This window comes from Urocampus carinirostris, chromosome 16 (assembly GCF_059441175.1).
Source record: "Urocampus carinirostris isolate Australia breed hairy pipefish chromosome 16, RoL_Ucar_1.0, whole genome shotgun sequence".
Taxonomy (NCBI): domain Eukaryota; kingdom Metazoa; phylum Chordata; class Actinopteri; order Syngnathiformes; family Syngnathidae; genus Urocampus; species Urocampus carinirostris.
Window position 1 is genome coordinate 10,534,298 of NC_142364.1, and position 14,889 is coordinate 10,549,186.

The following is a 14,889-nucleotide window of genomic DNA, read 5'->3' on the forward strand; positions in this document are numbered from 1 at the left end:
CGAGTCATTCCTAAGACTTAAAAAGTGGTCGGCGGCGCCCTCTGTTGGCTGCGGCTGCATCGGCTCGCTACAACGGGTCAGGTGCAATCGACATTTCGTTCTGTGTACATTGTTACACAGAATGACAATACAAGGACATTATTATTATTATTATTATATTTGGTATTGGAGTAATCCAAAAGTAATTGAAAGTAATCAAGTTAAAGTAACCCTACCCAACCCTGGGTTTAGTCAAGTTTATTTATCATGAAAATTGGACTACAAGGCGCGACTTTGCCTCTATGCTTTCAACCCTGCGGCTTATGCAACGATGCGGCTAATTTGAGCATTTTCTTCCAACAGCCGCTAGGGGCGCCCGTGCAGTAAAAGTAAGAGTGAGAGACATGTCAAGTTTAATGTAACTTTACGCTTTGTTTATGAATAAAACTACCATGGACAGACCCTCAGCGTGGATACGGTCTCAATCAAAAATTGAGGGGTAACTACCATATTTGGAATAATTTTGCAAGTCTGTTTGATTGTATACGAAAATAATGTAGTGAAACGAACGGATTACAAGAAAAAAAAAAATCACCGTTGCCGTAAACTCAGCAAAATGTACCTTGATTTGATCTCAGGTTTTGGACAATGATTTGGTTACCACCCTTGAGATTGATGTTGCTCGCCGTTGTTCCTAGCGATGCTCACAGTCTGTTTGTGATTGCTCGGATCTGAAAATGCTTAGACGGAACAATAAAATGAGGTGGCGGGCCACAATCACCCCGCAGACCATGAGTTTGACACATCTGATATAGAGACTCACTGGAAGGACTCGAACCAAAATGTGACGGGGTTGACTAATTTTGTCAACAAGGTAACCAAAGAGTGGCCGTTCATTGGTATATTACAATTATGTTTGATTTCATTTGAGATGGATCTGTTCAATGTGTTTATGTAAAAGTAGGAAAATGGATGTCATAGAAATACACAAATTTTAATACATGTGTCTACATATTTACACAAAACATTCAGAAAGATATTCAGAGAAGTCAATGGTTGAACATTCTGAACACATGTCAAAGTAATAACCGACATTTTTATCAACAGAATTTCATGAAAAATAACGACCTGTAAACCCATTGCTTGTTAATGTAGCATTTTCATCCACCCGTCCATTTTCTGCACCGCTTATCCTCAATAGGGTCACGGGGGTGCAGGAGCCAATCCCACCCATATTCGGGCGGTGAGCAGGGGACACCCTGAACTGGTTGCCAGCAGGGCACACAGAGACAGACAACTCACTCGCTTGCTCATTCACACCGAGTGACTATTTGGATTGGAAAATTAACCTGACATCTATGTTTTAGGAATGTGGGAGAAAACCAGAGTGCCTGGAGGAAACCTACGCAAGTACGGGAGAACATGCAAACTCCACACAGGAGGATCCGATTTATGACCTCAGAACTGTGCCGCCGATGTGCTAACCACTCAGCCGCCCTGCCACCCAATGTAGCATTTTCAAAATAGGTTAAAATATTAAAAACAGGAAAGTCTAGGAATGTTTTGCTGTGATTTCCTGAATGTAAATGCAAACTATGAGCTCATTTCAAGCAGAGTGATCAATGCTATCTTCACCAGCACACTCGTGACCCCGAGCTTCAAACTTACTTGCAAATCTTTGACCGCAAACTGAACAGGCAAAAGGTTTTTCACCATTGTGAGTTCTTATGTGACTTTTCAGGGTATGTTTCAAACTGATTTTTTGTCCGCAAACCGAGCAGACAAACAGTTTTACATCAGTATGGGTTTTTTGGTGGCTTTTTAAGTAGCCTTTCCGGATAAACTTTTGGCCGCAAACAGATCACGCAAAACATTTTTCACCTACATGAGTTCTTGTGCATCGTTCAAGTTTAATTTGAGGCAGAATTTCATACCACAATTTGAGCAAGCAAAAGGTTTCTCATTCGTGTAGGTTCTTGTGTGGCACTTTAAGGTTCCACTCTCTGAGAAGTTTTTACCACAAATTGAGCAGGAAAAGGGTTTTTCACCAGTGTGGGTTCTTCTGTGTCGTTCCAAGTGTGTTTTCAGGCTGATTTTTTTACCACAAGCTTTCTCACAAGGTTTCTCATCAGTAAGAGTTCTGGTGTGGCTTTTTAAGTTTCTTTTCTGGTTGAACTTTTGACCGCAAATAGAGCAGTTACACACAATGCAAAATCTAACTTACAGCAATGTCCGGATATTTTTCGACATCTCGAAAAAATGTTCTAGTGTTTTTCGAAGGTCGAATGGTTGTAAGTAGGGGAGCGCATTGCAAATTCATTCAAGTCATTTGTTTAAGTCAACTCAAAAAACGTACACGTTTCCACATAAATCGTTCGGTATTACTTCAGAAGTCAAAAACGGAACATACTAAGAAGATATAGTAATAACTGTTATTCATTCTTTAAATTTATATACCTATTCAAAAAAGGGTAAAAGCTGTGTTGTGGATTAACTGTAAGTCAGCAGCCTGGTGTGCAGACATCTGGCAGGATGTTATTACAGGATGATATGAGTCATGAGATAATGTTGACACAAGAAGTCACAAGTTGTTGACTGAGCGAGTCAGGGAAAAACAATTTTGATTCAGAGAAAAAAACATCACGAGATCTGTTTGAACACAATTTCAAGCCCAGCGTCTCTTGGATGAATTTTGAACGTAGCTTGAACGTGGCTTGAACGTTGCTGAACGAATGCAATAAAGTACGTTCCCTTTTTGTCATATTTCTGTCTCAGTGTATATTTTGGGGCGACGCCCAAAGACGTCCTCACCGAAAGCTGCAACACTCGTGCATTTGAAAATAAAAACATTTTCCTAACAAGCACAATTACAGAATAGGCTGACTCAAGTTTAAACGTGTCACTGATGTCAAGAGTACATAAATCGAGTCATTCAGTATGAGCTGTGATTTCCTGAATGCAAACTATGAACTCATATCAAGCAGAGTAATGACTGTTATTTTCACTAGGGCACTTGTGACCCTGAACTTTGACCTGACTTAAGAATCTTTGACCACACAATGAACAAGAAAAGGGTTTCTCATCAGTGTGTGTTCTTGTGTGACTTTTTAAGCTTCCCAATTGGCTGAATTTTTGACTACAAATTGAGCAGGCATAAGGTTTTTCTCCAGTGTGGGTTCTTGTGTGGATTTTGAAGTTCCCCCTTTGGGTGAACTTTTGACCGCAAACTGAGCAGGCAAAGGGTTTTTCACCAGTGTGGGTTCGTGTATGGAGCTTTAACTGTCCTTTTTGCCGGAATTTTTGACTGCAAAATGAACAAGCAAAAGGCTTCTCATCAGTGTGGGTTCTTATGTGTATTTTTAAGGATAATCTTCGGGTGAATCTTTGACCACAAACTGAGCAGGCAAATGGTTTTTCACCAGTGTGGGTTCTTGTGTGGGTTTTTAAGGTCCCGCTCTCAGAGAAGCTTTTACCGCAAACCGAGCAAGAGTAAGGTTTTTCACCAGTGTGGGTTCTTGTGTGTCTTTTTAAATGTGTTTTCTGACTGAATTTTTGATCGCAAACTGAGCAAGCAAAAGGCTTCTCACCAGTGTGGATTCTTGTGTGGCTCTCCAAGTTATATTTAAGCCTGAATTTTTTGCCGCAAACTGAACAGGCGAGCAGTTTTCTACCAGTATGTTTTTTTAAGGTCCTAATCTCACTGAAGGTTTGACCGCAAATTGAGCTGGAAAATGTTTTTTCACCTATGTGGGTTCTAGTGTGGCTTTTTAGGCTTTCTTTTAGGCTGAATTTTTGACTGCAAACCGAGCAAGCATAAGTTTTTTCTTCAGTATGGGTTCTTGAATGGATTTGTAAGGACCAACTCTCAGAGAAGTTTTCACCGCAAACTAAACATGTAAAAGGGTTTTCACTAGTGTGAATTCTTGTGTGTTTTTTTAATGTCCCACTCTGGGCAAACTTTTGACCGCAAATCAGACAGGGAAAGGGTTTTTGACCAGTGTGGGTTCTTGTGTGTATCGTTAAACAGGATTTCCGGCTAAATTTTTGACAGCAAACTGAGCAGGTAAATGGTTTTTCACCTGTGTGGATACTTATATGTCTTTTCAGGCTACCGCTCTCTGTGAATTTTTGACCGCAAACTGAGCAGACAAAAGGTTTTTCACCAGTGTGGGTTCTTGTGTGACTTTTCAAATGTGCTCTCTGGCTGAATTTTTGACCACAAAATGAGCATGCAAAAGGTCTCTCACCAGTGTGGGTTCTTGTGTGACTTTTTAAGTGTCCTTTCTCACTGAATCTTTGATCACAAACTGAGCATGAAAACGGTTTCTCTCCAGTGTGGGTTCTTGTGTGGATTTTTAAATGATCTTTCTGCCTGAATCTTTGGCCGCAAACTGAGCAAGCAAAAGGTTTCTCACCAGTGTGGACCATCATATGGCGTTTCAAATAAGACTTGAGCCAAAATGTTTTCCCACACTCAGAACACGTGTATTCACCTTCCGACTCTTCGTCGCCATCATTTTGTGCAGAGTCGGAAGTGTCAGCATTGTCTGTTGTCACATGTTTGCGGGAGTTGCTTGGAGAAACCTTCTCGATGCTTTCTTCATGTTTATCTTGATTATCGAGGGTTAAACAGGCCCCAGTCACGGGAATTTCTGTAAAATGTTCCTCTTTTTTAGTCTCAACAGACTCCAAATCCTCCTCTTCCTCTTTAATGTGATCAGACTCCATATCCTCCTCCTCCTTTTTGATGTCAGGCAACTCCGGCTCCTGCTGCCAAGGAAGAACATTCTCCTCACTGATGTCTGCAGAACACAGTAACGGATGAAAATCATCTCAGAGGCCATAAAAACACAGCCGGCTCGCGGGCCTGGACTTAAAAAGGTAATTTATAGTCAAGCAATTTTATTTGTTTTTCCCCTGGATTTTATTTTTAACGAACTGTTCCTTCAATTCTTTCTTTAACTTAATTTTGTATGACTCGACAGTCGTTCATAATAGGGTTGATATATAATCCGTGCCATTTAGTAATTGGCAAAAAAATCCCCTATTTACATTTTCAAACGTTTGTTTAACAAATAAAATTACTATATAAACTGGTTTTAGGCAGCCCTTCGAGACTTAATGTGATTAAGGGCTCTCCGAATAAACATAACTTAAGCTGGCAGTTATGAAATATTCATTTGTTAAATAGAATTGAATTTTCTTTATTGTTATTGAAATCAGCATGGTGAAACATTGTATGCAAGGAGATTAAACATGGCACTCCATGGTAAACAAGTAAAGACATTAAAGAGTAGTATTAAAGACTGTCAAGGTAAATAGGCAAGAATATTTATGACGTAGAGACTGAGGCTGGTCGAAGTTATAGTCAAGTCATGTTTATTTGTGACACCCTTAATCACAAGGAGTCTCAAAGGGCTGCACAGTCCACAGATTCTTGCAAACCACAGACTATTATGACACCATCCCCTGATCTAAGGAGGTAGAGAGCTCGTCTTGGGATCAAGAGATCGCAGGTTCGATTCCCGGCTCCCCCGTGTTACATGTCGAAGTGTCCTTGGGTAAGACACTGAACCCCTAATACCCCCCATAAGCAGGTTAGCGCCTTACATGGCTGCACGGCCGCTATTGGGAAATGTGAAGCACACTGTAAAGCGCTTTAGGGAAGTCTTGTTTTTAAAAGCGCTATATAAATGCAGATCATTTCATTTTTGGAGTGTGGCAGTAGCTCAGGAGGTATAGCGCTCGTCTTGGGTTTAAGGGATCCCAGTTCGAATCCCGGCTCGTCCGTGTTACATGTCGAAGTGTCCTTGGGTAAGACACTGAACCCCTAAAACCCCCCATAAGCAGGTTAGCGCCTTACATGGCTGCAAGGCCGCTATTGGGAAATGTGGAGCACATTGTAAAGCGCTTTGGGAAGTCATTGACTTGAAAAGCGCTATAGAAATGCAGATCATTTCATTTCAAATCCCAAAAGTTTTGTGCACTTATTTAGTGATGGCCCAGGGGAAGAAGCTGTCTCTGAGCCGGTTTGTCCTTGTTCTATAGTGCCTACCAACAGCTCAAAGGGTGGTGGCCAGGGTAGGATGAGTAGTTTATCGTGTTGATGGCTCTGCTGCGGTATCGCAAGCCGTTATTATCCTCATGGATATTATCCCATAAAACGTCACGCAGTGAAATAAAATGCTTAAACAATAAGCTGTTGTCTGGAGAGCGGGTTTGGCACTTTTTTTTTGTCTTATATACAAGATGGCATCAGAGAATCATGTAGTCTGTAGTTTGCACTAATATGTGGTCTGTGCAGCCCTTTGAGACTCCTTGTGTTAAAGGGCTGTATAAATAAACACGATTGACTTGACTAAAACAAAAATTATACATATTTCCACGACTATTGGGGTCAAAAAGGTTCCCAACTCCTGCACTAGCTTTAATTGATTTATGAAAAAGAACGTTGTGCAAAGGGTTATTCATTAGCGAATTCAATACAATACTAACAAAAGGGGCAAGCAAGATCTCGCCAATTTAAGTAAGTTTTAGCTCAGTTTTACAGAGAAACTATTTAGGACCAAACACGTCGGCCCACGCCAAGTTCAAGAAAGCAGCTGCATTATAGATATGAAAAAGAGATGAAAATGGACTTAAGGACGAAACTAAGAAGTCAAAAGTGTTATAAAAACTAGAGTGACCAACCTTCTCGTTTCAACTCAACTTGAAGCTGCTTGCTAGCTTCGTTTAGCCATCGATGTTCTTGCTTGATCTCTTCTTGCACTTCCCAAAGCTCCTCTTTCAAATTTCCTCTCCCCCTCGAGCACATTTTAGCCGCGTTTAAAGCTCACGATTGATTTTTTTTCACCAAGTTTAATCGGAGCGGAACGCAAAATAGCCATAAAAGACCTCAAAGCGAGTAAACAAAGAAAAGGGGCGGAGCTTCCAACAAACAACATCCGGTTCACAAAAGGGCTCACCCAAATCGTCACATTTTTATTTTCAGGTTTGGTATTACTTTGATACAATTTATAAAAGTTTATTATTATTATTGCATTACATTTTATTTAACTTGAAACTTTCTAACGACAGATAACCAGATCACAACCCCAACTACTCAGTGAGCGCGTCATCACGTGGTAAAACGTTTCTATTCGTAATGCGTCATCTTGTGGAAATATTCGTCATTAGACTCGTGTTCTTAAATTGCTTAGGTTTAGTCAAGTTGAGTCAAATCAAGTTTGTTGACCATAAAAATTGGACTATAAGCCGCGACTTTTCCCCTGAGCTTTCAACCCTACGGCTTATGCAACCATGCGGCTAATTTGTGCATTTTTTCCCCCATCAGCCACTAGGGGCGCCCGTGCAGTAAATGTAAGCGTGAGAGGCATGTCAAGTTTAATGTAACTTTACACTTTGTTTATGAATAAAACTAGCATGAACAGACCCTCAGCGTGGATACGGTCTCAATCGAAAATGGAGGGGTAACTACCATATTTGGAATAATTTTGCAAGTCTGTTTGATTGTACACAGACATAATGTGGCGAAACGAATGGATTACAAGAACCAACTTCCAGCGAAGCAGACACGTTTAAGGCAGATTTATATTTAAGTGTCGGCATTAGCGTGTGTTTTGGAATTAATATTTCACACGGTTGGATTCTATGGATTGTCCTTGGTGTAATGAAGCCATTCTAGTGGAATTTTCGGGTATCTTGTTTCTGACTAAAGCTGAGTATACTTTGAAAATGGTCACTATATCTGAAAAATATATGTTTGAATGGAACTCTCATGTAAAATTTCTTGTAAAAGCCACACGTTTTGGGGCCTTTTGAACTTTCCAATACGTACCACATTAGCCAGTTCATAAATATGTGAAAAAAATAAGTTACCATTGCCGTAAACTCAGCAAAATGTAACCATATTTGATCTCGGGTTTTGGACACGTTTGCTAATGATTTGGTTACCACACTTGAGATTGTGTTGATCGCCGTTGTTCCATGCGATGCTCACAGTCTGTTTGTGATTGATCAGATCTGAAAAAACTGAGAGGGAACAATAAAATGAGGTGGCGGGTCACGTTTGCCCCGCAGTCCATGAGTTTGACACATCTAATATAGGGACTCACTGGAAGGACTTGACCCAAAATGTGAAAAACACACATTTTAATACATGTGTCTAAATATCGACACAAAACATCCAGAATGATATTGAGAGGAGAGGTCAATGGTTGAACATTATGAACACATATCAAAGTAATAACCAACATTTTTTAACAGAATTTCATGAAAAATAACAACCTGTAAACCCATTATCTTCACCCCTTATCCTCAGTAGGGTCGCGGGGGTGCTGGAGCCCATCTTAGCTATCTTCTGAACTGGTTGCCAGCCAGTTGCAGGGCACACAGAGACCGAAAACTCACTCGCTCATTCACGCCTAGGGACAATTTGGACCGGCCAATTAACCTGACTTACATGTTTTTGGAATGTAGGAGGAAACCGGAGTGCTCGGAGAGAACCTATGCAAGCACGGGGAGACCATACAAACTCCACACAGGAGGATCCAATTTATGACCTCAGAACTGTGCCGCCGATGCGCTAACCACCCATCTGCCCAATGTAGTATTTTCAAAATAGGTTAAAATAGTAAAATCAGGAAAGTCTAGGAATGTTTTGCTGTGATTTCCTAAATGTAAATGCAAACTATGAGCTCATATCAAGCGGAGTGATCAATGCTATCTTCACCAGCACACTCGTGACCCCGAGCTTTATACTGACTTGCAAATCTTAGACCGCACACTGAACAGGAAAAGGGATTCTCATCAGAGTGAGTTCTTGTGTGACTTTTCAAGCTTCTTTTTTGGCTGAATTTTTGACCGCAAAACGAGCAAGAAAATGGTTTCTCATCAGTGTGGGTTCTTGTGTGGCTTTTTAAGTTTGATTTCTGAGTGAATTTGTGACCACAGATTGAGCAGGTGAAAGGTTTATTACCAGTGTGGGTTCTTCTGTGGATTACCAAGCTTCCTTTTCGAGTGAATCTTTGACCGCAAATCGAACAGGAAAAAGGTTTTTCTCCAGTGTGAGTTCTTATGTGACTTTTTAGGGTATGTTTCAAACTGAATTTTTTTCCGCAAACCGAGCAGACAAACGTTTTTTCACCAGTGTGGGTTTTTTGGTGGCTTTTTAAGTAGCCTTTCTGGATAAACTTTTGGCCGCAAACAGAACACGCAAAACGTTTTTCGCCTATGTGGGTTTTTGTGTGTCGTTCTAAGTTTGATTTGAGGCTGAATTTTATACCGCAATTCGAGCAAGCAAAAGGTTTCTCATTCGTGTGGGTTCTTGCTTGGCACTTTAAGGTCCCACTCTCTGAGAAGTTTTTACCGCAAACTGAGCAGGAAAAGGGTTTTTCACCAGTGTGGGGTCTTGTGTGTCGTTCTAGGTGTGTTCTCAGGCTGAATTTTTTACCACAAGCTGAGCAGACAAAAGGTTTCTCACCAGTATGAGTTCTTGTGTGGCTTTTTAAGTTTGATTTTTGCCTGAAATATTTACCACAAAGAGAGCAAGCAAAACGTTTCTCAACATTATGGGTTCTGGTGTGGCTCTTTAAGTTTCCTTTCCGGTTGAACTTTTGACCGCAAAACGAGCAAGAAAACGGTTTCTCATCAGTGTGGGTTCTTGTGTGGCTTTTTAAGTTTGATTTCTGAGTGAATTTGTGACCACAGATTGAGCAGGTGAAAGGTTTATTACCAGTGTGGGTTCTTCTGTGGATTACCAAGCTTCCTTTTCGAGTGAATCTTTGACCGCAAATCGAACAGGAAAAAGGTTTTTCTCCAGTGTGAGTTCTTATGTGACTTTTTAGGGTATGTTTCAAACTGAATTTTTTTCCGCAAACCGAGCAGACAAACGTTTTTTCACCAGTGTGGGTTTTTTGGTGGCTTTTTAAGTAGCCTTTCTGGATAAACTTTTGGCCGCAAACAGAACACGCAAAACGTTTTTCGCCTATGTGGGTTTTTGTGTGTCGTTCTAAGTTTGATTTGAGGCTGAATTTTATACCGCAATTCGAGCAAGCAAAAGGTTTCTCATTCGTGTGGGTTCTTGCTTGGCACTTTAAGGTCCCACTCTCTGAGAAGTTTTTACCGCAAACTGAGCAGGAAAAGGGTTTTTCACCAGTGTGGGGTCTTGTGTGTCGTTCTAGGTGTGTTCTCAGGCTGAATTTTTTACCACAAGCTGAGCAGACAAAAGGTTTCTCACCAGTATGAGTTCTTGTGTGGCTTTTTAAGTTTGATTTTTGCCTGAAATATTTACCACAAAGAGAGCAAGCAAAACGTTTCTCAACATTATGGGTTCTGGTGTGGCTCTTTAAGTTTCCTTTCCGGTTGAACTTTTGACCGCAAATAGAGCAGTTCAAAGGTTTTTCACCAGTGTGGGTTCGTTCTAAGTTTGTTTTCAAGCTAAATTTTTTACCACAAACTAAGCAGGCAGAAGGTTTTTCAGCAACGTATATGTGTGTGTGGCTTTTAAAGTCCCTTTCCTGGCTCAATTTATTTTCACCAGTGTGAATTGTAGTGTAGCTTTTTAAGTGTGATTTCTGGCTGATATTTTTACTGCAAACAGAGCAAGCAAAATGTTTCTCACCAGTATGGGTTCTTGTGTGTATTCTCAAGCTTCTCTCCCAGCTGAATCTTCGACCACAAAAAGAGCAGGAAAAACGTTTCTCTCCCGTGTGGGTTCTTGAGTGTGTTGTTAAGTTCGATTTCTGGCTGAATTTTTTACCACACACTGAGCAGGAAAAAGGTTTCTCACCAGCGTGGGATCTTGTGTGTGTTTTTAAGCTTCCCTTCCGACTGAATCTTTGGCCGCAATCTGAGCAGACAAAAGGTTTCTCACCAGTGTGGACTTTCATATGGGATTTCAAGCGACACTTGTGCTGAAACGTTTTCCCACATTGTGAGCATGTTTTATCACCGTGTGCGGAGTTGGACATGTCGTCACCATCAATTTCCACGTGCTGACGGGAGCTTCTGCTTGGAGACACCTTCTCGCTGTTCTCTTCATAATGACCTCCGGAGGGTAAACAGGCCCAAGTCACTGGAAACTCTGTGAAATGTTCCTCCTCTTTAACGTGATCAGGCTCCAAAAATTCTTCCTCTTTTTTAACGTCAAGGATTTTTAAATATTCTTGGTCCTCCTTTTTAATGCCAAGCAACTTTGTCTCCTGTTGCCAAGGAAGAAGACACTCTTCACTGACATCTGCAGGACACAAGACACGCATAGTTTTTATTTTTTTTTAAATTCAGGGTGCGAAGGGTTTTCTTCTTCCTGGAGGGAGCATGACAGAAAAATGTTTAGAAGCACGAGAGTTTTTTGACAGTATTGACTAGATCCTTCGGAATAATGCTCTTCGTTGCTACTGTCCAATGATATCTGTTAGACCAATCATATCTCATGTTTTTGTGCTTTTTATTGGGTTCAATATTGTTTTATTCCACCACTAGGAGGCCATAAGTAAAATACAATGTCCCTTTGCTTTGATAAACTTTTTAATACAAAAAATGACCATTGCTTGATTAATTTTTGATCTTCGTAGTTTTCATAGAAAATATTATTTCGTAATTTGCTATTAACGAAGGAGTGTTAGTATTTGGAAGCTTTTGTGGTATTCAATGAGACAAAAGTTTAATTTGAGTTTTAATTTATGACTATAATGTTAAACATCCATCCGTTTTCTTCAGCTTATACAGGGTCGGGTCACAGGCAAAGCCCTCTCCCCTAGTAAATGTAAATGATCTGCATTTATAAAGCGCTTTTCAAGTCACTGAAGACCTCCCAAAGCACTTTACAATGCGCTTCACACTTACCCATTCACACACACCGATAGCAGTGTCAGCCATGCAAGGCAACTACCTGCTTATCAGGTGCATAGGGGATTCAGTGTCTTGCCCAAGGAGACTTCTACATATAACACGGAGGAACCGGGAATCGAACCTGCAACCTCTTGATCCCAAGACGAGTGCTTTACCTTTTCCTGAGCTATCATTTATCCCGCTCATCCGACGGGATCCTGAGGCGTTTCCAGGCCAGTCGAGCGATTTAGGCTCTCTAGCGTGTGCCAAGTCGTCTCCGAGGCATCCTTATCAGATGCCCGAGCCACCTCAACTGGCTCCTCTCAATGCGGAGGAGCAGTGGGTCCCTCCCGGATGACTGAGCTTCTCACCTTATCTCTAAGGGAGAGTGCCCAGCCACCCTACGGAGGAAACTCATTTCAGCCACTTGTATCCGGGATCGTGTTGTTTCAGTCAGGACCCACAGTTCATGATCATTGACGAAATTTTAAACTCCAAAAATTACAACAGGTATTGTCGCAAGAAAAAAAAAAGGTTGCTAACCTTTTAACCCCCTTGAAGCCCCCCACCCCCTCCGCCATTTAATGGTTTCTTCCACACGGACGTACATACTGGGGATCTGAGGAGAAAACTTATGTCGACTAAAATGTTCTCACTCTTGTTAATTCTTGTCCATTTTCCACTTCAGGAGCCAAAATAAATTAACAAATATATGAAAAATGATTGTTGGTGACCAACCTGCTTTGGTCAACACAAACTGAATCTGTTTACTGATGTCGTCCAGTCGTCGATGTTCTCGGTCGGTTTCCTCTTGCGCTCCTCGAAGCTCCTCTTTGAAATTTCCTTTTCGTCTTCCACACATTTTCATAAAAGATGAAGAAATTACTTGATTTTTAACAAGATCGGTGGAAGTTTTCCACGCAGCTATAGCGAAATGAAATGAAATGAAATGAATGAAATGATCTGCATTTATATAGCGCTTTTCAAGTCAATGACTTCCCAAAGCGCTTTACATTGTGCTTCACATTTCCCAATAGCGGCCGTGATCTGTGCAGCCATGTAAGGCGCTAACCTGCTTATTGGGGGTAATGAGGGTTCAATGTCTTACCCAAGGACACTTCGACATGTAACACGGACAAGCCGGGATTCGAGCTGGGATCCCTTAATCCTAAAACGATCGCTCTACCTCCTGAGCTACTGCCGCCACAGCGAAACAAACATCACTTAACCAGAAACAACCTCAAATTGACTGAAGCGGACTGGACGAGGAAAGTGGGCGGAGCTACAACTGCACAACATCCGGTTTAGAAAATAGTTGGCACAACTGCACAACATCCGGTTTAGAAAATAGTTGGCTACCTAAAGCTGTTTCATTTTTTATTTCGGACTGTTGGAACGTTTAATTATTTTGTGGTTTTTTGTTTTGTTTGTTTTGATTTTTTTCATTATAATTTAAAGATAATTGTAACCTTAACTGAGTAATTTGGAAATACACTTCCGTATTTGGTTGGCTTGGCTAACTTGACTGTTTGTTAGCCAGCTTCACACCATGAATCGTTTTTTTTTTTTATTAAAAAAACATTGTTTAAAAAATACTTCGGTTTGGGTAATACTATAGGTTTTTGTTTTTTCTTTTTAAAATTTAAATATGATAGACCAGGGGTCTCCATCGTGGTGCCCCTTAAGGACAGTTAAGGTCCCTTTGGACCTGTTCTGAAAGTAGCGCACCAGTGCTGAGTAATTGTGATTTCCTTGTAAAAAAAAATTATATTGGTTGGCTGGCTAGTTTTAATAATTAACCTGGTAATAACATTGTCATAACATAAGTTATTGTAGAAATTCAAATAAATGAATTCCCGTTCATGGGATTCATCAACAAAAAAAAAGCTATTCAATTATTGATAATTATTTTTATGCAATTAAGATAATAGAATGAGAGTCTATTCATGTATTAAATACGTTTATTTATTCATCTCTTTATTAATTTATTTTACGGGAAATACAACAAACTAAATTCCGATTTATAGGATTTTATAAAGATAATGAGCCGGACAAAGGTTCGTTTTTTTAAAGCGAGCTATCTGGTACCTTTTTAGATTTATAGCTAGCCATCTTCCTACTTTTTTTAGCCATTTGACATACTATCGATCTAGCTTTTTTTTCCCTTTCTTTTTTTGCTAGTTATTAAGCTAAATTGTGGCCTCATTTCTAGATTGCTAGCTTTTTAAAGCTTTCTATCTGTCTATTTAGTTGGCTTTTTACTCTTTTAGCCAGCTATCCAGCTCCATTTTAGTTTTTTCTTTGCAGTTTTCCATTCAAGCTAACTACCGAGCTACATCTTTAGCTATTTTGTAAGCCATCTATTGTAGCTAAGTTTGCTATTTTAGAAAATCATATTAAACTGGGGGGCAGCACGTGTGCGGCACAGTTCTGAGGTCACGAGATAGAACCTCCTGTGTTGAGTTTGCATGTTCTCCCCATGCTTGCGTGGGTTTTCTCTGGGCACTCCGGTTTCCTCCCACATTCCAAACACATGCATGTCAGGTGAATTGGCCGGTTCAAATTGTCCCTAGGTGTGAATGAGCGAGCCAATTGTCTGTCCCTGTGTGCCCTGCGACTGGCCGGCAACCAGTTAAGGGTGTACCCTTCCCACTGCCCGAGGATGGCTGGGATGGGCTCCAGCACCCCCCGCGACCCTACTGAGGATAAGCGGTGCAGATAATGGATGGAATGGATGGATATTAAACTGGGTGCCCTTTGCGCTAATAAGTAATAAAAAGTACCTCGACGCTTGCCACAGAATGATATGTAGTATACTTAAGATTTTCCCCCTTGTGTTGAGATAAATTTGCCATAAATATTATTTTTCTTTGAATTATGTGTTAAGAGAATGTTGGTAAAGTCAGAGGCTGTAGATGAAATTTTCGAGATTTTGAGTTGCAGAATATTCTGGACACAATGTTATGTAGGCAAAGGATACTATCTGACAAAAGTGTATCAAACTAACATTCAAAGCAAACTTTTATACTTTTACAGCCTAATTTGCATAGGGCAGAATCAAAACCGCTACACCTCTAGGTT

At 40.6% G+C, this 14,889-nt stretch overlaps 2 protein-coding genes across 3 annotated transcripts; both read right to left on the reverse strand.

Annotated features, from left to right (window-relative positions):
* Nucleotides 1-1,074: 1,074 nt before the first annotated feature.
* LOC148350261 (uncharacterized) lies at nucleotides 1,075-7,021 on the reverse strand. The gene is made up of 2 exons (XM_088320119.1): nucleotides 6,670-7,021; nucleotides 1,075-4,781 (listed from the first exon to the last, which is right to left on the reverse strand). The coding sequence occupies exons 1-2, from the start codon at nucleotides 6,791-6,793 to the stop codon at nucleotides 2,956-2,958; spliced, it is 1,950 nt and encodes a 649-aa protein (XP_088176245.1). The 5' UTR covers nucleotides 6,794-7,021; the 3' UTR covers nucleotides 1,075-2,955.
* Nucleotides 7,022-8,113: 1,092 nt separating this feature from the next.
* On the reverse strand, nucleotides 8,114-12,735 carry LOC148350262 (uncharacterized). 2 transcript variants are annotated; one of them, XM_088320118.1, is made up of 3 exons: nucleotides 12,547-12,735; nucleotides 10,931-11,215; nucleotides 8,114-10,828 (listed from the first exon to the last, which is right to left on the reverse strand). In XM_088320118.1, the coding sequence occupies exons 1-3, from the start codon at nucleotides 12,674-12,676 to the stop codon at nucleotides 8,682-8,684; spliced, it is 2,562 nt and encodes an 853-aa protein (XP_088176244.1). In that variant the 5' UTR covers nucleotides 12,677-12,735; the 3' UTR covers nucleotides 8,114-8,681. The 2 variants fall into 2 exon arrangements, with proteins under 2 accessions (XP_088176244.1, XP_088176243.1); XM_088320117.1 differs by having other exon boundaries at nucleotides 8,114-11,215.
* Between the last annotated feature and the right edge of the window lie 2,154 nt (nucleotides 12,736-14,889).